Below are 22,441 nucleotides of genomic sequence, written 5' to 3' on the forward strand. Positions count from 1 at the left end.
TGCAGTTTCTACCATCAAGAAGCATCAGTCCTGGGGCTGTTCCTAACAGGAGCAATTGCAGATCAATGCTCATTTTAAATACTTTGTTTTTTCATGTGTAAACAGCATGCTAGATTTAGAATAACTCTTCCATTTCCTACACTTCTTTGAATTCTTTTTTTTAATTTTATATTTGGCTGCGTTGGGTCTTCATTGCTGCACACGGGCTTTTCTCTAGTTGCGGTGAGCAGGGGCTGCTCTTCGTTGCGGTGCACGGACTTCTCATTGCGGTGGCTTCTCTTGTTGTGGAGCACAGGCTCTAGGTGTGCAGGCTTCAGTAGTTGTGGCTTGTGGGCTCTAGAGCACAGGCTCAGTAGTTGTGGCTCACAGGCTTAGTTGCTCCGCGGCATGTGGGATCTTCCCAGACCAGGGCTCGAACCCGTGTCCCCTGCATTGGCAGGCAGATTCTTAACCACTGCACCACCAGGGAAGCCCTCTTTGAATTCTTTAGGAAAGCTATTTTTCTTTTTTAGTGCTAGACCAAATGCTCTTTAAATTTTTTATTATTGAAAATTTCAAATATAGGTAAAAGTAGAGAAAAGGGTGTAATCCTCCATGCTATTACCTGTGGGTCAGATATTTATAATGCAAAAAATTAGTCATTTTTTTCTGCCAAATATATGTCATAGGGATTTTCCAAACTTGCAGGTGGAGTTGGAAGTAGCATTCTGAAACTCGTGGAAGAGAATACGTCAGGAGAGCATTTGCTCTAAGAGAACAGTAAGGAGAGGATTTTCCCCACACACACCCTGGCCCCCCTTCTACAACTTTAAGGAATATTTGTCTTCCCAGGGAGAAGTCAAACTGAATATGAGAGGATCCTGGCAACTAGAGCTATACAGAGACCTTGGTTGGAAAGCTGGCAGATTAGTTTTAAATTTATTTTTATTTAAAGTTCTTGATTTCTTTCACTCTTATGAGATGCGGGGAATTTTCGTAATTGTGCTGCTTGCTCAATGCAGTCAGACCTTCTTGTGCCTACAGGCACAGTTACAGCAGCATAAAGGTTGAATTAAGATGGAACCCTACCACTGGAAAGATTATGGTTCCCCCATCCCAACCCAGAGACACAACTCAACACAAAAACAAGACTAAGCTGTAAATTTAGGTAAGTGTAGAATAATAAGTCCTAAAAAGTTCTAACTCTTTCCCCCAACCCCTCATGATTAGGTCATTGCTTTTGAGGGGGAATATTTTAAATATCAAACCTTTCCCAAAAATCTATCCTTCTTTTTTGGTGCCTTTAATTTACTGGCACTTCCAGCACCTGTTAGCCTACCTCGTTTAACACTTCATGTTTGAGAGGAGGGAGGGTAACACTGGGGAGAGACAAGGTAAGAGGGGGTGAGTTGGCAATGATGGAAAGGAAAGTCTACCTAACCCCAGTCAGTCCCAACTCACTTCTTTCCAGTGGAAAAAGCATGTGAGTCTGTATGTCTGTTTGATTTTTTTTATATATTAAGGAGCATGAAAGTATGACACTGGAATATTATATTTCAACTTTTTAAAACTTATGTTTTTTTAAAAGAAAAACAATTATTGTCCTATATTTAGGCAGATAATATAATGGAAAAATCCATTTATGATAACAAACAAGAATATAAAATATCCCAGAGTAAACAAATAATAAGGAATATACAGGGCCTATGTGAAGACATTAGATGTCTACTGAGATATAGTAAAGAAGACTGCAGTAAATGTAAGGACATCTCTTAAATAAGACAACTGAATATTTTAGAGAGTCATAGTCTCCCTAGATTAATCTATAAATTCAATATAAGCCCACACTTTATTTTATTTTATTTTATAATATTTAATTTTATTTATTTTTGGCTGCGTTGGGTCTTTGTTGCCGTGCACGGGCTTTCTCTAGTAGCGGCGAGCGGGGGCTACTCTTCGTTGCGGTGCGCGGGCTTTTCACTCTCGTGGCTTCTCTTGTTGGGAGCACCGGCTCTAGGCGCGCCGGCTTCAGTGGTTGTGGCGCACGGGCTTAGTTGCTCCGCGGCATGTGGGATCTTCCCGGACCAGAGCTCGAACCCGTGTCCCCTGTATTGGCAGGTGGATTCTTAACCACTGAACCACCAGGGAAGTCCCTAAGCCCACACTTTAAACAAAGTTGAAATGCAAATGGCAAACTGAAAAAAAATTTGAAACAATATAGTACACAAATGTTTAATGTTTCTAATTCACAGAGCACACTTAAAGTAAATCCAGTAAAAAACAGCCCACAAGGCCTAAATGGGGATTTCACAAAAGAATTTAAATACATAAATAAAGAGATCTTCAACCTCAGTAGTATCTGAAGAAAAACAAGTAAAAGCGAGATACCATTTTTCATTTATCAGACTGACAAAGGTTTCAACATTAATAATAGTGGTGAGGGTGTAGGGAAATAGGCACCATTGGGAATATAAATTGCTCTTTTGTGGAGAGCAGTTTTGCAGATATGTCAGAATTTTGTATATTTTTTAACCCAAGAATTCTACTTCTGGGAATTTAAGCTAAAAAGAATAATTACAAATACATGTATTTGTAAAACATATATTGTGCAGGGCACAAAACAGAAGAACTCACCTAAATGCTCATCATCAGTTAAATAAAGTGCTATGTTACCCATCCATATAAAGGAATACTATGAAACCAGTAACCCAAGAGGATAAAAAGTATCATGTAGATCTATAGTTTTTGTTAAAGACAGGTATCTTGGGCTTCCCTGGTGGCGCAGTGGTTGGGAATCTGCCTGCCAATGCACGGGACATGGGTTCCAGCCCTGGTCCGGGAGGATCCCACATGCCGCGGAGTAACTAAGCCCGTGCGCCACAACTACTGAGTCTGCGCTCTAGAGCCCACGAGCCACAGCTACTGAAGCCCACGCGCCCAGAGCCCCTGCTCCGCAACAAGAGAAGCCACCGCAATGAGAAGCCCGCGCACCGCAACGAAGAGAAGTCCCCGCTCGCCGCAACTAGAGAAAGCCCGCATGCAGCAACGAAGACCCAATGCAGTCAAAAATAAAATAAATTAAATTAATTAATTAAAAAAAAAAGACAGGAAACTTCTGTATATTGTGGAGAGAAATTACTTGCTTTCAGAGTAGCAGTTTATAAAACTACATGTACAAACAGAATATTTATAAAATATAAATTAATATACTGTTAAAAATATAATAAAAATATATTAATGGGTACATAGAGAAATGGTCTAAAGTGTGTTTGCTGAATGTTAACAGTGATCATTTGAGGAAGCTCTTTACCATTTTTTACTTTATACTATTTATGCTGTCTCAGTATTGTTATAAAAATGTTTAATACCATGCATATACCATTTTCGTAATCAGAAAAAAAAAAAAAAAGTAGGCTTCCCATGAACTCTGGCTCATTCTGTGTGGTTTCAGGCAAGGACAGAGCACATCCACTTGGTAGGGTGACCCTTGCGAAGTGAGTTCAGAAAGAGAAAGCTAATGCCGGACACTGTCTTCTTCACAGCTGCCAAGACCCACTGAAGAGCTTCTGGTGGGAGGGAAGCGATTGCATGTGGCTTCCATACTTTTATTTGAAAGCACCTAATTCATATGGAACAAAGTGGTAGGATGGTTGTCCAGGATGGTCTTCCAGCATATTGCCTAGCCATGTAGACCAGAGCATCCCTCGGTCAGACTCAGTGGAGAGGTCAGTCATGACAATGAAGGGAAGAGGAAACTGGAGTTGCTGTTCATGGGTTCACATCTGTCTCTCTCCATGTTCCTTATCAGATTCTTTCTTTTGATGCAGCTGGCACAAGATGATTTGCAGCTGTTTCTAAAGGCCAGTTCTGCTTTTTCTTTTTCTCCTTCTCTTCTTCACTTCCTAGGAGCCATCAGCAGGTGAAGACATGATGGTTGTCCAAAGTGAGTGCTGTGTCCTCATCCATGCTGTGGTATATTTGTATAGATACCATTTGCCTGATCATACCCTTGGGGCCCTGTGTCATTTACAGCTGGGCTCCCCAAATTTTATTCTTTCTTCTCAAATGAAAAAGTTTTCATAGATTTCCATCTAATGCTTTTTTTTTTTTTTTAACTACCATTTGGTATCTCAGAAATCTGTCCCTGTGGGTGTTCACTTAGATTCTGAAAATAGAGAGCTAGGGTCTTGAAGTGGTTTCCGAGTAAATAATGAAACATGTGTTCAAAGTCTGTAACTCTTCCTTCTCCTTAACCACATCCTAGATAACCCGCCAATGGTGAGTGTCATTATGTGAATAGATTCTCTAGTTTTAGTTTTCAAGGCCATTTTATAAATTCTAGCTGTCTGAATGATTAATGTGACTAGGAAAATACTGTTGACCCATTTAGATCATGTCAAGCAACATCCATTGCTCATCTACATAATGAAATACACACTAAACATTACATCTTAAGTGTGGTAGCCAGTGAACTACAAAATAATGTTTTACTCCTGTAGCTTAAGAAATAAAATAGAAGACATTAGGACTAACTGTAGCATTAAATATTAAACTATTCAAATGGTAATTGTCAGTGAAAATCACCTATAAACTGAAACAGCTGATAGCGTTACTGCTTTAGTAGCTAATTAGAAGAAGGGGGGGTGGTTACATGCAACAGTGTGAGTTTAAGAAAAGTCTTTATGTCAAAGCATGTTTTAATATTATTTGACTATTATGAGATTTATTGTATATAGCTGAGTTTTTTCAATTGTTAATCGGTGGTTGTGAAAACAGTTTGCTGAAAAATTAGAAAAAATTGTTTGATGTTTTTATCATGGTTTCATTAAATTGGGCCATGAATAATTTTAAAGACAGCTGATTTATAGTTGAAACTATTTTGATCAATGATCAGATAACAAAGATAAGCTTTGACTACTTTTGAAATATTTAAATTTTGTAAGGACATCAGTTTGCATAGTGTTTAAATAAGTGCAAATTTTAAAGGCACTCAATTTAGGCTATCACGTTACCATGGTTACACCTTTGCATGTTATTTTGTGTATCTCATGTAAATAGATCTGTGAGTCACTGATAATTATTTGTTTTTTTGTTTGTTCTGTTGGTAGTTCTGTGTTTAGCTGAATTTAATATAGTTCACACAGCTTGCTTTGGTTTTTATATTTTAGTGTTTGTGATTGACAGTGATTGAGCATTTCTTATGGAGTGCTTGCCTTTTTTGTCATAAATGATGTATGTTGGTAGTGCTTGAAATATAAATAAGTTCTCGTATTACTGTTTAATAAACAGGAATTTTTATGCAAAGGAGACTTCTTGGTACATTTAAACAATAAGATTCGGTGAGCTCTAGAATATTTCTATTAAATAGTCAAACAAATGTGTTTAAACTTACAAACTAAGTTACTGAGGTTACCAAGGACAACGTAACAGTTTATGACTAAGCATAACATTGACTGAACACTATTTAATAACAGAATAAAAATAACAACATTCTGCTGTCTCAAAATTATTTGTGGTAAGGAGCTTTGCAGGGGATGTGTTCACTGCCAAGTAGAATGTTTCTAGAACATACTTCTCTCATCCCACCCTTTGCACAAATATAAAATCTATTCTATATACTAATGTGTTTGGAAGGATATGATTCTTGAAAAAAGCTGGGATCATTTATGCTTCTAAATGGAAGAAGAGATTTTCCTTAGGCTTTACCATCAGCTTTCTAGCAAGGCCCCACCAAGAACTCTCAGAAAAATGTCAAAATTAGGCTGTACATAATTCATCCTACTGAATTTAAGCCTTCTCTCAATACACTACAATCATGAGATGCCGTATGGTTTATAAAGTGTTTATACATCTGCAATCTCATTTGACGGTCAGGGTGGTCCTGTGATAAAGGCAGGAGACGACCAGTGCTTTGGATAGCATGGTTTTTAAGTAGCAGTTCTGGGACCCAACCTAGGATCTCGTGAATATTTTGTGAAGTACTTACTTTGTGAATTATCCAAAACATATTTTGACGTTCAGGCTGGTTTCTACCTACTGATTAGTCCGTTTTAGAGTGACCTTCTCCCATAGTCAGGCAACCAGTGATCATAATTACCACTTATCGAGCGCTTACCTTGTGCCACTCTCCATACCTCATGTCATACAGTTATCATAGCAACCCTGTGAAGAAGGTATTGTTATTCCTGTTAACGGGTGAGCAAACTAAGGCTTAGAGAATTTAACTAACTTGTCCAAGTAAACGAACTAATGCTCAGAGAAGGGAAAACAATTTAAACAAGAACTCAAGTAAATATAATTAGGAAGGCACACCTTTCAGAGGAAAATCCCATGGCACATTCACAAGCAAAATATAAAGTGTTTGAAATTCTACTATTTCTTTTTACCTCCAAATGGGCTATGTTTTGTCTTGGCATTTTTGTTTTTGTTTTATAACACTCTGGTAGAACTATACTTCCAAAAGTGTTCACATTAGACAATAGCATGCTTCAAATATTGTACACATCAAATATTTCAGGACTGTGGCTCTACTGAAGACTTTAATCTAAAAATGAGATGATGAATTTGTCATTCCACCAAGTGTGAAGAAGCTACGGATTTCAAGTAATATTGTGTTTTCAGCTATGAGAGGCAGCCTGCTTTATACAGGTAAAGAGTACACATTTGGGTAGTGGTGGCAGTGGTTTTCATTTTTAATCTTTAGTACAGAAAATAATGATTTTATAGCTGAGCATCCATATCTGAAAAAAAAAAATACAAGAGCCAATTTGTAAGCAGGCTTCTGTGGAACTCCCCTTTTAAGCCTGTACCATTTTAATACATTGTACTTTTTGCATTAATTCTTAAAGCAATGGAGCTGTTATTTATTCATGTGGTTAACTAAGGCTACATAGTTGAATTGAATATAAAGTTATTTGTGGCAACATAACTACATCACTTCAAAAAGCTGCCTTCAGATAATTTGGAACTTTTTCTTTTGCTAAAGAGGCTACTGTGTATTTTCTCTTTATTTTTTGTGAAAATGACTCCTTGATGAGTGATCTTGGCTTCTATTGTCTTGAATCTGTGTAATCTCAACTGCAGAAGCTGAAAATATATTGTTTTCCTGGAGCTTAGCTTTCTTATTTTCGGTTGTGATTATTGACCTACCTAACTACCTACCGCTTCTATTGCCTGGTTACAGGGCAGAACTCCCACAATTGTCAAAATACCACCGTAGGATTTATATTCAAATGGTTTCTTTTTGTTTCATGCCTTTCACTTGGAGCTGTACAGTGAAAGCATTCTCAGGAAAATATTAAGATGTTTTTTGGGTTTTGTAGGGGTTTTTTGGTAATGATACTGTAGTTTGGGTCAAAGCTCTGAGCTATTTTATACCAATTATTTGCATAAATAACTTTAAAGGGCTCATAAAAAGAAAGAAAAAAGGAATGCATCCAACAATATAACTAGAGCATGTTGCATATAGAATTCAGTTGACCCTGTTGTGAGAGGAAGATTAAAATTACAGTCTTTTCAAAGGCTTTAGTACAATTGAAAAATATTCATATTAAAGCTGTGCCTTTGATCATAAATTATAAGTCCCAACATCTTCTATTACTGGATATTTATATCCAAATAACTAATATTTTGAGTAGTATTTTACATGACAGTAGTATTTAAGAATAGTCTTTTTTAAAGAATTAAAGAAGGACTTTCTTACTATGTCAGTTTTTTGTAAACTCATGATATTTTTATACAGACTTTCTCTAAAATTGAATTCCATGTGTTATTTCTGTGAAACTGCTCTTTCTGATGCTTACTTGTGTGCTTTAATATAAATTTTTTTCTATTTTTTCCTCTTCTTTAACCCAAGTATGTGAGGTAATAGGAATGTTTTTTTGAGAGACTTTGGAAAGTTGAAGTTTGCCAGATGTTCTGTGCTAACCTAGAAGTGTGCATTCTCTGGGTATCAGGACTGTGTGAAATTCTTTCCTGTTACTCTGACAGAATGAATGTTTGCTTTTGGGTCATTTTGGTGTCGTACTTCTACTCTGATCAGAGCTTGACTTTTATTCTGTATTTAAATGATACTACGGCATCCAGAAAATCTGGCAAAGAAAATGATATTTTGATGACATTTTTCACAGGGCTCAACTGGAATGAATTATTACATTTTAACCACAGCCCTAATAAACAGCTTCTTTATTTCCTGTGAAAGGATACAATATTTCTTTGTCCAAGAAGTTGCCTGAGTATATGTATTGTTGAAGTGCTAAAAAGCTGCTTTTCTCTAAACTTTAGCTGAGACACAATGGGATTTTCTAAGCATATACTATTTCAGTGTGACTCAATATTTTATGATTATAAAGATGAATTTAAATTCAAATTTTGAACTAAACATTTTTCATCTTAAATGGAGAAATTTCATACAGTATTCCTAGTTCCTTTTACAGATTAATCGTTTCTATGTAACTTCCACTTATCCACCAAATGATCTGCTTTTAGATTTAGATTTTGTGTTCTTACTATAATCTTTGACACTCCTCCCCCCGTTATGATTGGGCCGGCCTAAAGGAACTTTTTTCTAGGTTCACAAACATGAGTCTACTTTATTAAATAGGTATGTTTATTGATCTGTGTTTCTAGAATAGGTTGGGTTGTTTTTGTCACCCAAGAAGAGGGGAATGCTTTTTGTTTAAATCACAGATCCCTAGGTGCTGGTGATGTAAATTAATGAATAATAACATATTATCCAATTAGCTTTTGTTAAGAAGCAAAATGAAGTATTTTTCCTAAACCCATTTCTGAACTTGTCATTGACATTATACTCTATCAGTTGCTATTGATACATTTTGTTAAAAAGGAAGAGGGATGTAGCGCGGAGCCAACTTCCTGATGGAGCCTTGGGGAAGGTCATGTTTTGCCATGACCTGGGCATCATTCTTGAATGTTGTTATTATTGGTAGAGGGTGCCCTCAGGCTGCCACCCTTCCTCTTCCCAGAAGTGCTCTATGGCTGGCTTTCCAGCTCATCTTCTTTAGAACCAGGACTCCCAGGCTCTGGTTTATAGGCTTGATGATGAGTTACATCCATAGCCTCATATGTGTGGTGAAGACTACTATCTCACCTTCCTTTGACTACTTAGTGTTATTAGTTGTAGTGGCCCAATTCTGTTTTAATATGAGTATGATAAAGTCTCATAGAAATTGCAAACTTAGAGCTTTAAGCAACTAGGACAAATTTTTATGTCTCAGCATAAAAGTGACCTGTGATTTTTTGTCACTTAAAATACTTTACACATTTCTTTTTTTTTTATTTCTGTGGAATCTTTGTTACTGTTTTAGCAATCTTAGCTATAAATAACTTCAAGGACAACCCTGTTGGATGTCGAGTAGAATCTTTATTTCAGGTAAGTGTTTATGCCGGCATACTTTAGACTTGACTATGTGCTTTATTTTGAGCATTAAAGAAAACGATCTGTTTTCCAACACCTGCATAACAATTGGCCTGTATCCTCTTGAGAAATGTTGTTTAATAAACACTGTAGCTTTATTGTCCAGAGGCTGTTGCCAAATGCTGTTGCCAAATGCTGTTAATTAAGGAAAAAAAAAGTTTTTTTTTACAGGTTTGTGAAACAGATCCACTCTTCTCCTTGTAATGGCATCTTAGTTTGAAATCCAGGAAGTAATGGTGTATGGTGTCCATATCCATGATTTTCTGAATTGGAGAAAAAGTGTGGAAAGCATCTGGGGAAAAGGAGGCTCTTTACCAGCTTGTTTCCTGTAAGCTCAATTGGAAGACCTTGTCCGTGCAAATAGATTTCAAAATAGAGCCTGCCCTTTGACTGTCTCCATAATTACATGGCTTGCTCTGTATTTTATTTGGCAGTCAGAGCAGTTAACCCCTGGAAGGAAGGGGCTGATGGCATGGGCAGCTTAGCTCCCCAGACATGTCCGTGGGAATGAATAAAGCACTGTTTGGAGAAGGTCATAGCTAAAAACACACCAGAACTCAACCAAAACTTTTAAAAAACAGGTTTAATAATGTCTGTTATGATTGGTTTAAAAACTTACTTTGTCCTTATTGTGTAGATTGTAGAGAGGTATTAATTGTTTTTAAAAAAATGCGAGTTGGGGGAGTTCCTTGTTGCTTTGATGTAATCAACATCTGTCAACAGAATGAATTTGCTTTTGTTTAGTTCCAAGGGCCCTTGTCCTTAAGCTTTGCCCAATCAGTATCTGCTTCAGCCTGGGGCATTCCCCTAGCTGTTTTGGGGTTTTTTCCCTTCTTCTTTTTCTTCTTCTTCTTCAACAGATGCACAGGTTATTTCTTGTGAAATGTGAGCTTCTCTTCTGCATTGTAGTCTCCTTGATATGGGAAGGAACTTTCTTTCTCATTTACTCTTAAAACATGTACCTCTTAACTACTAGATTATAAAAATCAATGGGAGTTACAGAGAGTGAGGCAGACTATTTAATTTTCCTTTCACGACGTTTGTGCAAGTTATCAAACCTATCAAGCAGACAGTCAATGTTTTAGGTCAGGAAATATGAGACATGGCTGCATTCACAGTGCTGTAAGAGCCTGTGTTCCTACCCTGGGTAATTGGTTGGAGTTCATGAACTGTGATCTTTCTGTGGTTCTAAATCAGCACCTTGAAAATGTTTTTCTGTGATACGGTCCCTCCTGAGCCTACTGTAGGAAGCAGTATTTCTAAACAGTTAAAAATATCTCGAACCGCTGTCACAAAGTTGCTTTTTTTTAGAGTTAATGTATTATTTTAGCAAATCCTTTGATTTAAAATTAAAATCATCAATGAGTGTAAGAGCCATATTTGAAAATGAATTAGCAAAACATTGTTGTTTTCTCTTAGTAATCATAAATCATTTAAATCTGGCAGGCATTCCTCCCTTCATCCAAAATAATTGCCTCCATTTGTAAAATCAATTAGATGTTGATATGCTATAAATAATAGTTTTGTTACTAGACTTTGACATTTGCTAATCATTATGAAAAAATACATTCAGCAAGACATTTTACAGGGTGTCTTTTAAATTACATATTATCTCTGGTTGACATTGTTGGCTAATGTAAAGTGATACAGGCTACTTTATTGTGTTGTTTTCTACCCAGATACTTGAAGCCTCTGAAACATAACATAACTGAGGATTGATGGCACTCTGGAGGGTGAAAGTGCTTCCCTGGAAATGTACAATGAAACATAGAGGTGTTGGTAGCCCACACTTGAGTACAAATGTACTTTGTTCAGTTTTACAACTGCTTAAGATAATAAGCATTAACAGGCATTTTAAATGTCTCTTTGGAAGTTCATTCAGAACTCTCTCTTAAAAATACTTGTTGACCAAAAGAAAACTTGCATTTCCGAGGGTAAAATCGGCTTAATTAAGGGTCATTAGTAGAGGTGCACATAAAAACCCAGGGCTCAGTGGGTGAAATGGAAGCTTTTCATTATGTGGTATAGAATGCACGCGCAGATAACAATTAAAATGAACCCTGAGTAAGAGGCCAATGAATATAGGGCATGTCATGTGCAGCAATATTAGTTATTTTAAATGCATTCTTCTCCCATCATACTTGAATTCTGTAGTCCCACCTTTCAGACTTAATCTGTAAAGGGAAATAAAATGCAGCTTTTAGAAATTGATGTTATTACCGAATATGAAAATATTTAAAACTGTAACCTAGATTTACATTTCAAATACAAATTTAGAATATGAAAAATGTGCTGCAGGATCCAAGGGTCATATAACAATTTCAATAGACATTCAGGCCCCACAGTGTCCTCCTCCGTGAAAGGAAAGAAGCAGTTGCTTATAATTTTTGACATTCAGCTCAAACTAGGAGCTGATAGAATTTTTATGACACTGAAAATAAATTCTTGTTATTACCTGTGATAACAGTAAGTATTCTAGTATTCATAACAAATAACGTATAGATTTACTGCCTAAGGAAACCTTTTATAGAGCTTCTGTTACATAATTGACAGTAACAACACTCGCTATGATCATGTCTTTTAAGATCAAATTAGTCCAAAGCAGCTCCTTGCTGATCTGGGGCTCTCCTCTTCTGAGGTTTCTGATGATTTCCTACTGGCATCTCCTAAACTTCAGATTAGTCAACTTAACCCTTGTTTCCTAAAAATAGCTTTAACAAAAGAGGGTTTGCTGTGGGTCCTGGGTGAATGATGGTGCCCAGAAGACCGAGGAGCCAATCCTGAGGCTGATGGAAACCTGCCTGGTGTCCCTGCCTCTGAGGATGGACATCATGCATCAAATTAGCTGTGTAACATTGACAGTAGCAAGTTGGAAGTTACATGTAGTTATTAGAAGGTATCAGCAGTTCTTCTCTTTAGTTATTTTTTAAATTGAGGTATAACAGATGCGTAACATATGTGTTCATTTTGGATGTACAAAGCAGTGCTTTTATAAAGAAAGGAAATATATAGGAAATTCAACAAACCTTTTCTAGAGTGATCTGTAGCAGATAATATAGTTTGTGACCCTGAATATAATTGGGATGGGGGATTTTAATTTTACTCACTCTGCATTTAGAAAATTTGTTAATTGCTATTTATGAATTACACTATGATAAGCAAAGTTGAGGATCTCCCCCCCCGCATTTTTTGTCATGTTTATTGGAGAGCCATTATCTTCTAAAGGCACATATTGATGTAAGACCATTTCTTCATTTCACCTGTGAAAACACTAAATTGTTTTTTTTTTTTTCTGGTTTGTAATGAATAGTTAGTAGAATAAACACGGTATGGTACCTTATTATCCTGTTACTTTGTGACAACATTTATTGGGTGTCTTTTATCAGATTGAAAGAAAAGATTTTGCTTCCAATAAAAATGTATCTTATGAAAGTGGAGTTGCTGAGAACACTACAAAACCATAATTGTCAACAGATTGGATATGTTCAGGCTGTGTTCCCAATGCTTAAGTCATGTGTGGAGGTGCTTGCCTCTATCTGGCAGTGAGCCCATTATTTAGCAGAACAGGTATGTTGGCAACACTGTTCATTCTAGAAGTGAACGTCTCAGAAGCCTCATTCAGATCTCCTAGTAGAGGCCTGATGACTTCATGCCTTGAGTTTAAGAACATTGGAAAGATTCCCCCTGTAATGACTGTGTACTTGAACTTGATAATACTGATAAAGATGGTCTCTCTTTCGTGTTATCAGCTGCATTGAAAAAAATCTTCATGAGTCCTAAAATTGATCAGACTCTACATCGTCCCATTGCCTGGGACATAGCATGACAGTCAGAAGCTGCTGAATGAAGGCACACATGTCAGAGCTGAAAGAGACCTCAGGGACTTCCCTGGTGGCGCAGTGGTTAAGAATCCGCCTGCCAATGCAGGGGACGGGTTTGAGCCCTGGTCCGGGAAGATCCCACATGCAGCAGAGCAACGAAGCCCATGCGCCACAACTACTGAGCCTGCGCTCTAGAGCCCGCGAGGCACAACTACTGAAGCCTGCGCGCCTGGAGCCCGTGCTCCACAACAAGAGAAGCCACCGCAATGAGAAGCCCGCGCACCGCAACCAAGAGTAGCCCCCGCTCACCGCAACGAGAGAAAGCCCGTGCACAGCAACAAAGACCCAACGCAGCCAAAAATAAATAAATAAATAAATAAATTTTATATTAAAAAAAAAATAGACCTCAAAGATTATGAAGTTCACGTCCTCATTTTACTAAACCTTCTGTAGCAGTTGATAGTGTCTGTGAAGTGCTCAGCACAGAGTTTGGCACCGGTAGGCTCTCAGCCAGTGTTCGCTGCTGTTGTTACTGCTCGAGGTCACACAGTTAGCTCCTGGCAGGACCAGGAGAAGAACCTCTAGCTCCAATGCGGTGTCATTCGGGCCCATTTTTCATCAGGAATATCACCATCTGATATAATCGAATGTATTTGTTTGCTTCTTGTCTGTGTCGCACCACGGAATATGAGCTCCATGAGGCAGGGACTTTTGTCACCTGGTTCACCTCGTGTCCAAAGCATGGCATGTAGGAGGAGCTCAGTAAGTAATTGTCAAATAAAAGAATAAGTAAATTTCGAGGCCCACAGGGAGACATGTAGAGTGTTGAGAAGAGAAAGGAAAAGACATTAACATTTATGGGGTGCCTACTTTTTTTTTTTTTTTTTTTGGCCGCACCACGTGTCTTGCGGGATCTCAGTTTCCCAACCAGGGATCAAACCCAGGCCATGGCAGTGAAAGCCTGGAATCCTAACCACTAGGCCATCAGGGAGCTCCCCCATGGAGTGCCTACTTTTAAAAGATGGTTTAGGGATATGTGTTATCTCAGCTAATGTTCACAACAACCTGGTGGTGAGCAAAGCACTACTATTCCCATGTAATGGTGAAGAAAGTGGGGCTCAGAAGTTTTGGTAATTCAGATCTGACTTCAAAGCTCGTGTTATTTTCACTACTACAATGCCTCCCAGTTAAATCAGTTCTAAGACTTTTCATGAAAAATACCTTCATTCTGAATGTTGGCTGGTTCCATGATGTTTATTTTTTTTCATGATTAAAAAAAAATTTCTTTGAAATTGAGTCCCTGAAAAAACACATGCTATAGCAAAACATGCCAGCTACTAGAGCCCGTGCACACTGTTGAAAGGCAGCTTGGAGCGGCAGACACAGCCCTGGATTTGGACTTCGAGGACTCTAGCTGGGGCCACCAGAGGTGTGAGCCTTTGTTCCTCATCCATAAAATAGTGACATCAACAGCTGCCCGCCTCCCTAACAGCACTTGTAAGACTTAATGTGTGTGGAGCACCTAGCACTGTGCTTAATTCAAGAAACTGGCCATTAAGTGTTAACCACTATTATTGTTTTCTATTTCTATTAGTGTTATCGTTATTAATAGTCATCATAATACATGCTTTTCTCAGAAGGGAAACACTTGGGAGCTTGTCTTTGGTCCTACCTAGGGATGCAGTTAGGGAGCCCAGAATCATGGATTGATTCCACCTGAGCCTTTTCTTGGCTTTAACTGGGACCCAGATTTTCCATTCTGTGTCCACAGACTGCCCAGCCAAACCTCTACAGCATGTATTTGGTCAGCAAAGGGAGTTTGGCTTGAGAAAGAGGATGGATTAGGTCAACCCATCACCACTTTTGCAAAAAAAAATAATAGTAGTGGTAACTTTTACTACTTTTGTGAGGGCTTTTACATTTTCAGAGTGTGTCCTTGTGTGTTGTTAGCTCATCTTTTTCTCACGCGTGGGAGAGCAATATACTTCATGAAGGCAACTGGACCTGCTTCCCCGCAGCTTTGGCACTCTGGCAGAGTTACTTACCTTTGTGTGCTTCCGTATCTTCAACTGTGGAATGGAGTAATGACAGTTTACAGTTTACAGGGTTCTCAGGAAGATTAATGAGCTACCATATGTAAAGGGCCTAGCATAGTAATTGACACACAATAAGTTCTCAGTATTAGAAGCTATAGTGAAGCCCAGGGTTTCTTTCTCATTTTACTTTTCAAGTATTCTTGAAGGAACTACCATTTTTTGAGCGTCTACTAAATGAAGGGCACTTTCACAGACTTTATTCCAATTAATTCTCACTTGAGACTCAAAACAAGACACTTGCTCAGGGCCACACAGCTAACAAGTAGTAGAGCTGAGACAAAAGTCCAGGCTTCTGCTTTCCAACCATCTGCTTCTACTAGGAAACTACCCTGCCCTTCATAGACAGTTAACATCCTGGGGCTGGTGGTGTTGTCTTTAGGGAAATATTGTACTTTACAAGCTTTAGGGAATATGTACCTGCCTCTATCAAGCAACTTTTTTTTTTTTTTAAGAAGTGATATTACTGGCAGCATTTTGTCTGGTATTTGGAATTGTTTAAAATAATACCTGAAACACCTCTGTAAGTTTGATTCAACAATGTTACTTTCAGCTTTCTGGAAGAACATAACTGAGTGAAACTTAGGACACTGAATCAATGACTATTGGGGTTTGTTTGCATCTGTGCCTTTTTCCCATTCACTTAGAGATCTTGAGTTTTGGGGCTAATAGTCACCTGCAATTTGTGTTTCCATTATGTTTCACAGCTGAAAGATTACTCTAGGCCAGTAATTCTCAAACTTTAGTGTGCATGAGAATCACTCTGGTGAGGGATTGTTAAAACACAGATTGCTGACCACATCCCAGAGTCTGAGTCAGTAAATTGAGGAGGGGCCCAAGAATTTGCATCTTTTCCCCATGTGATACTAATATGCTGGTCTGGGTACCACATTTTGAGAACCAGTGCTCTAGACCGGGAGTCGACAAAATTCTTCTCTAAGGGGCAGGTAGTAAATATCTTAGGCTTTGTGAGCCATATGTTCTCTGTCACAACTACTCAACTCTGCCACTGTCGCTCAGAAGCAGCCATGGCTAATTGTAAGTGAATGAGTGTAGCTATGTTCCAATAAACCTTTATTTACAGGCACTGAAATTTGAATATTGTATAATTTCACATTACAAAATATGATTTTTTTCAGCCATTTATAAATATAAAAATCATTTTTAGGTTGGGGCTGTATAAAAATAGGCAGCAGGGCAGATTTGCCCTTTGGGCTGTAGTTTGCCAACCCCTGACATGCAATTATGGCATGTTGGGGATTTTTAAAACTATTGTTTTAATTATAAAAATAATGCAAGTGAATGTTTTTAGAAGTCAATCAGTATAGAAGAAAACAGAAGGAATCAGGAAGTCTTCCTCCCCACCCCAGCCCCAATCAGATACCCCAGAAATAACCACTATTGATGAATATCAATTTTCAGAAATTTTATAGGCATATACAAGCCTGTATAAATATATAAGTTCTTTTTACATGAGCTTTTTACATAAGCTCCTTTTAATGAGCTTTTAATTTGTACTGCTCAGCATTTGCTATTTTCCTAACAATATATTGTGACCTCTTTCCATGTCAATACATAGAGATGATTTAGCTTATTCTCTTTAATACCTCTATAGTTTTCTGTTGTATAGATTTACCATAATATATTTAACCAGTCCCCTACGGATGGACATTTGGATTATTTCCCATTTTTTTCTACCACAAACAGTGCTACAGTTCATCTTCAAACATCCATCATTGCATACAGTAGAGTCCTAGGAGATGAATTGCTGAGTTAAAGGATGTGTGCATTTAAAATTTTGATAGATATTTCTAAATTCCTGTTGTGGGTACTTTAGGACCCTACATTCGTTTTCTTTCAGGGTTACACCCTACAGTTTTGCTATTTAGTCTTTATCTGACTTGAGCATTCATTACAATGAATTTCAGTATAATGCCTCGCTGCACATGAACTTAACACAGAGTAGTAATCCTATCGAGGGCAAAAAGTGCAGCTGGCAATTTGTCCAGGATTCGTGAAAGGAAAACGGCTTTAAAGAATATAAAGCCACCCAAACAGTGCCCTGAATCTAGGGTCATCCTGGACATGGCTGCTTTTAAGGTACCACAGCAGAAATTGCTCTTTTTATAGACCTGGTGTTTAGCAGATGTTTCTATATGTTTGTTTCCCCTTAGAATAGAGTTTTCCATTGTCAAACATTTATGTAAACATACTATTAGCTAATAAATATGCTTTGCTACTATTGTACTAGAACTCAGAATACCACTGCTTTCCTTTCTATTTGGGGCTTTTTCTTTTTGAGCCAATAAAGGATTATAATAATGATTTAATAGACAACAACGCAACATCTTAAAATGTAGCACTAAGTAGGTTTTTTTTTACTTAAGATATGTCTATTTATGCTTCTAGGTTGTCACAGGATTTTCTCTTCACCACTCAATCATATCTACTTACACAAGCAGTCAAGCAGTCAACAAAGAAGAAATTTCTTTTTCCGGAGACAAAGAGAGATTTCACACAGTATAGTTTTGCCGGCTGCAGTTTCTTCAGCTCATCCAGTCCCTAAGGTACTGTATTGCCTATTATTTGCTGCTTTTTCCAGCCAAGATAAAGGTTAACTGCAGAAGCGATCAAGTGTTTTTGCACCTTTGATTTCTGAGCTGTCTGAATTATAATTTTTAAACTTGGTCTGTGATTTAAAACTGTGGTTTGGGAAGTTTTAACATCCTGCAGTTCTATAATATTCATTTTCTTAAATAAAGCACTGAGCTTATAACTGCTTAATTCACTTAGAATTTAAGTTTCTATCATGAAAATTTCCATATTAAATTTCTACCATGAAGATAAGATTATAGACAATCTGTCCATTTTTCCAAAATGCAATGTAAAGGAAGTGTGGGGATCGTTTAGGAAGAACGAGAATAGGTGAAAGAAATATAGATTTGTCACAAAAGTCACCTGCTTTCCCTCTTTTTCTGTTTTTTTTTTTTTTTTTTTGCAGTAAACGCACATTAAGTATATCATACTCCCTGAAGGTGAGTGGCCCATTTTTGTGACAAGGGCTGACAAGACAGGCCACCAGAGCCCAGAGTATGTTTCTGGTATTTCCTTAGTAGAAAAGAAAAAAGAAGTCTCCAGAGAGGTGAATGTATTGTTTTAGAATTTCAGTGACAAGCCAACAGCCCTTCTGCCTGTGGTTGTAACCTGGCCAGATTGCAAAGAGAGAGGAGGTGGGGCTGTGGGAGACCGGGTGTGCTTTGTGGGTGCTGGTGGTAAAGCTGTAGCAGAGAAGATGCTCACCCCGAGCTCGGCTGCTGCAGCCCAAGCAATGGCGTTACTTGTGTCAGAAAGGCCCATCTGAACACGAGAATAAGTGAAGGTCCTTAAATCCTGCATGATGCAGTTCACAAAGTGCAGAGCCCTCACCTCAGCCCTTCCAGAGATGCTGTGATGTCCACTGAATAGCGTTATCTCTCTCAGCTTCCTGTCCCCAGCTGCTGTGTAGCCTTACTGGGTACTGTTCAACAAAACTTATGTAGCGGTTGCCATAAATAGTTTGTAAAGAGCTGTGCAAAACCTTGGGACCGAAAGGAGCTCTGTGTGTAAGGTAGTATTTATTTTCTGAATACTGCCCATGGATTTAAGTTAGTGGTGCAGAATGTTCTCCAAGGGTGATCAGAGTTGAACATTTTGAGTTTTAGAGGAGGGGCGAGTTTGTTTGTTTCTGACAAATGATGGAAGTGTTCAAAGTATTTTTTATGTACTTGTAAAAAAAAGAAAGGAAAAGGAAAGAGAGCTGTTTCGTTTTGTCCTCTAGTTCCTTCTTAGTTTGGGTACAGTTGCAAAGTGTAAGAGAAGTGCATATGTGATAGGCGTCCGTGAACTTGACAGTCAGCCTTTTACATATATTCATTGGGAGAGGGTGTTGTGAGCTATCCTCTGCATAAATTTTATCTTTGTGTGGAGGAGATGAAAGTGCTCTTAATTAACCATTTGGCAATTGGGAAGCTTGGTGCTATTTGTTATCAATGGCAGTAGGCTTCTAATGGGGTTGGAGAAGGAAGAAAACTCCTGTTTGTTTTGACCAGAAGTCTCCTTCAGTCCAGTGTGACTCAAAGCACAGAAAGGTTAACAGACCATCCAGAGGCAGCACTAACAGGCCATGTTAAGTTCAAAAGGGCAGGGGAAGGAACTGGGGGCAGCCTGGAGGGTCTGTTGTGCTGGCTTCAGAGGTCGGTGCTCCGGCAGGAAGGGCAGAGCTCCATGAAGCAGGAGGCTGTGTCCGAAAAAATGATCCCATTGTCATGCGCTGCGTTCTGATCTTCGTTTTCAATCCTTTTTCCTCAAGCACATAAAGAAGCCAGACTATGTGACGACAGGCATTGTACCCGACTGGGGAGACAGCATAGAAGTTAAGAATGAAGATCAGATTCAAGGGCTTCGTCAGGCTTGTCAGCTGGCCCGCCATGTCCTCCTCCTGGCCGGGAAGAGTTTAAAGGTGGCATCTCACCAAGCCTCGGAAGACTTACATAAGGGGCAACAAACCCTCCTCCCCTTTTTTCCCTTTCCCTTTACCTCTCTTTTGTACACATCTAATTTGTTAAAATTAAGTAAAGCCTTGGGATAGGGGAAAGGGATCGTATTATTTCTGTGTTTATTCAAGAGATAATTGAAAATACAAATTTGATGTTAAGTAGCAGAATTCTGGAGATACTTTGAGCACAATCGGCCTATCCAAGTTGATCCATGGCAGATGGCTTTGACTTTTCCCCTCTTACTCCTGCCTGTAGTTTCTGCTTTTATTCCCCGCATTATTTCCGTGTGCCTGAAGAGTTGCTTTGCCTCATCCTTTGTCTCTTATTTTCTTACATTGGCTCTGCAAAGAAAGATCAGACCAGATACAGTAAGCTATAGGTAATTCAGCAATGTAATTATGTACAGCTATCTTACTATAAGATTTAGGTCTTTCGGGATAATCTGAAACTGAATCTGAATCCTGCTATGTAAGGATCATAAAAGAAAATACTGTAGTTTCCAAAAGGTGGGCAGAATTTAGGAAGTGAGACTCAAAGATGAAACACTTAGTGTATCATTTGTGTAATAGACTTGTTATAGCAACACAACTAACCATAATGTGAATATAAAATAACATAAAGAAAACTCTCGAAGAAATACTTTCTAATAAAAGATTTTGTTTTAGAATTTTGCTCATGATTTATGAGTTTATGGAGATAGTCCTCATGTGCCCACAAAACTTGATTTCAGTTTTCTTCTAGTTTGGGAGCAACTGGATACCTTCTAGTAAGGGAAAAATGTTTTTTGAAAACACACTGATTTATTTAGGCATGAAAGAAATCAAGATTACTGAAGCCGAATCTCTACAAAATGTATCAGACTTAGTTTTTTAAATGATGATCCATAACCTCCATGCCATTATGGCGAAACCCATGTAATGTTTCGCTGAGATAAAAAGGTGTGGTTTGACCTACTTTTCAAGCTTTGTCATCTAAATTGAAGATCCTTTTGAGAATTTATATGCTTCGGTTAGCCCAGGGCACTAACCATTGAAGAAGAGGAAGGAATTGCCACAGAACATATTTTTTAAACCTTCAGGCTAAAAAGGAGTCATGTCATTTAATGACTCACAGGTGATTGAAAGGATCTTAGATTTTAAAATGTCCATTTCCTAATAGTCCATAACACCATCATATACCGAAACAGTTGTCAGAAAGGCACAATAGGATTTTAAGGTTAATCATAATTAATTAAAATGTTGTACCACAAGTTTATCACAGTAAATTTATACAGCCTCATCTGGAAGTGCTGTAGCTATAGGCATAGTCAATAAATACAGGAAGTGTCTTCAACTGTCGCTCCACAATTTCTTTATTTAATATTTTAGGTTGACATGACAACTGAAGAGATAGATGCTCTTGTTCATCAGGAAATCATCAGTCATGATGCCTATCCCTCACCTCTAGGCTATGGAAGTTTTCCAAAATCTGTTTGTACCTCTGTAAACAACGTGCTTTGTCATGGTATTCCTGACAGGTATTCATTGCTTAATAACATATTGTTCCTTTGGAAACTAAAACATGAAACTAAGATCTATAACATATGTTGAAAGACACTAGAGTTTAATTGAAACCTACCTGCAAACTTTTGAAGCTGATTATGGTAGAGCAACAATTTTGAAGTATTTTGCTTCTAAATGGACGTAATACCACCATTTAATGTTTGTTAAAGCAATATGTAATACAAAAAAGTGGTTCTGCATTAAGTGTTTCTTTTACCATCTTAGATTTTTAACCATCTACTATTGCTTTGGCTCTTTGTAAAATTAAGGTAACTATTAAGTATATTTTGTTGAGAATAAGTAGATTTTTTACCAGTGACAATACATGTTCATTTAGGTATTTCTAGTAAAAATTGATGTGACTAACATAAATTAAAGATTAGATATAGTTATTCCATTCATTCCTTCTCCACTCTGAATTATCATCACAACTCATTAGGCTTGTGATAGTAGTCATTAGATATTTATTTTTATATTCCTTTTATTGGGATCTGTCTGTCACCATTTTTTTTCCTGTTTATGTTTCAGTCGACCTCTTCAGGATGGAGATATTATCAACATTGATGTCACGGTGAGTAAATCATATAAAAAATAGTCTTTGATCAACTTCAGAATTGCCGGTAGCAACAAGAAGAAGAGTGGATTGAAAATGTGAACTGCACCGATGGAAGTGCTGTTTACTTCTAGACCCAGACACAAGCAGCTGGTTTCCTTTTTTGTCTTTAACTCTGTGTTTATTCCAAGTAAACCCAGGCCTGACTTGAATTTAGGGCTGGAATCAGATGCACTGAGATCAATGTTGGCCTAAGTGAAATGTCAACCCAATCCTGCTATGTGTCATGTTTTTGAGAAGGTGTAATTGTTATTGATCCACTGTGTAGTTAATGCAGAGCCCACAGCACTGGGCAGCTGCTGAAGCTAGATATGTATGAGATGAGCTAACGCGAAGAAAGCCAGCATTTTTCCTTCACTCTGCCAAGATTGATCTTCCTCTTCCTGCTGATTTTGAGTGGGGCCTGTCATTATCTTACTCTGT

The 22,441-nt window shown here is 38.0% G+C and overlaps 1 protein-coding gene across 1 annotated transcript in view; it reads left to right on the forward strand.

Moving 5' to 3' along the window:
- Positions 1 to 22,441, forward strand: part of METAP1D (methionyl aminopeptidase type 1D, mitochondrial) — a 79,299-nt gene that overhangs the window by 44,137 nt on the left and 12,721 nt on the right. Inside the window, exons 2-5 of the mRNA XM_061184912.1 lie at positions 17,739 to 17,896; positions 19,678 to 19,827; positions 21,232 to 21,380; positions 21,934 to 21,976. Coding sequence (XP_061040895.1) covers positions 17,739 to 17,896; positions 19,678 to 19,827; positions 21,232 to 21,380; positions 21,934 to 21,976 — 500 coding nt within the window. The remainder of the gene's footprint in view (positions 1 to 17,738; positions 17,897 to 19,677; positions 19,828 to 21,231; positions 21,381 to 21,933; positions 21,977 to 22,441) is intronic.

The sequence above is a fragment of the Eubalaena glacialis genome, chromosome 1 (assembly GCF_028564815.1).
Source record: "Eubalaena glacialis isolate mEubGla1 chromosome 1, mEubGla1.1.hap2.+ XY, whole genome shotgun sequence".
In the NCBI taxonomy this organism is placed as follows: domain Eukaryota; kingdom Metazoa; phylum Chordata; class Mammalia; order Artiodactyla; family Balaenidae; genus Eubalaena; species Eubalaena glacialis.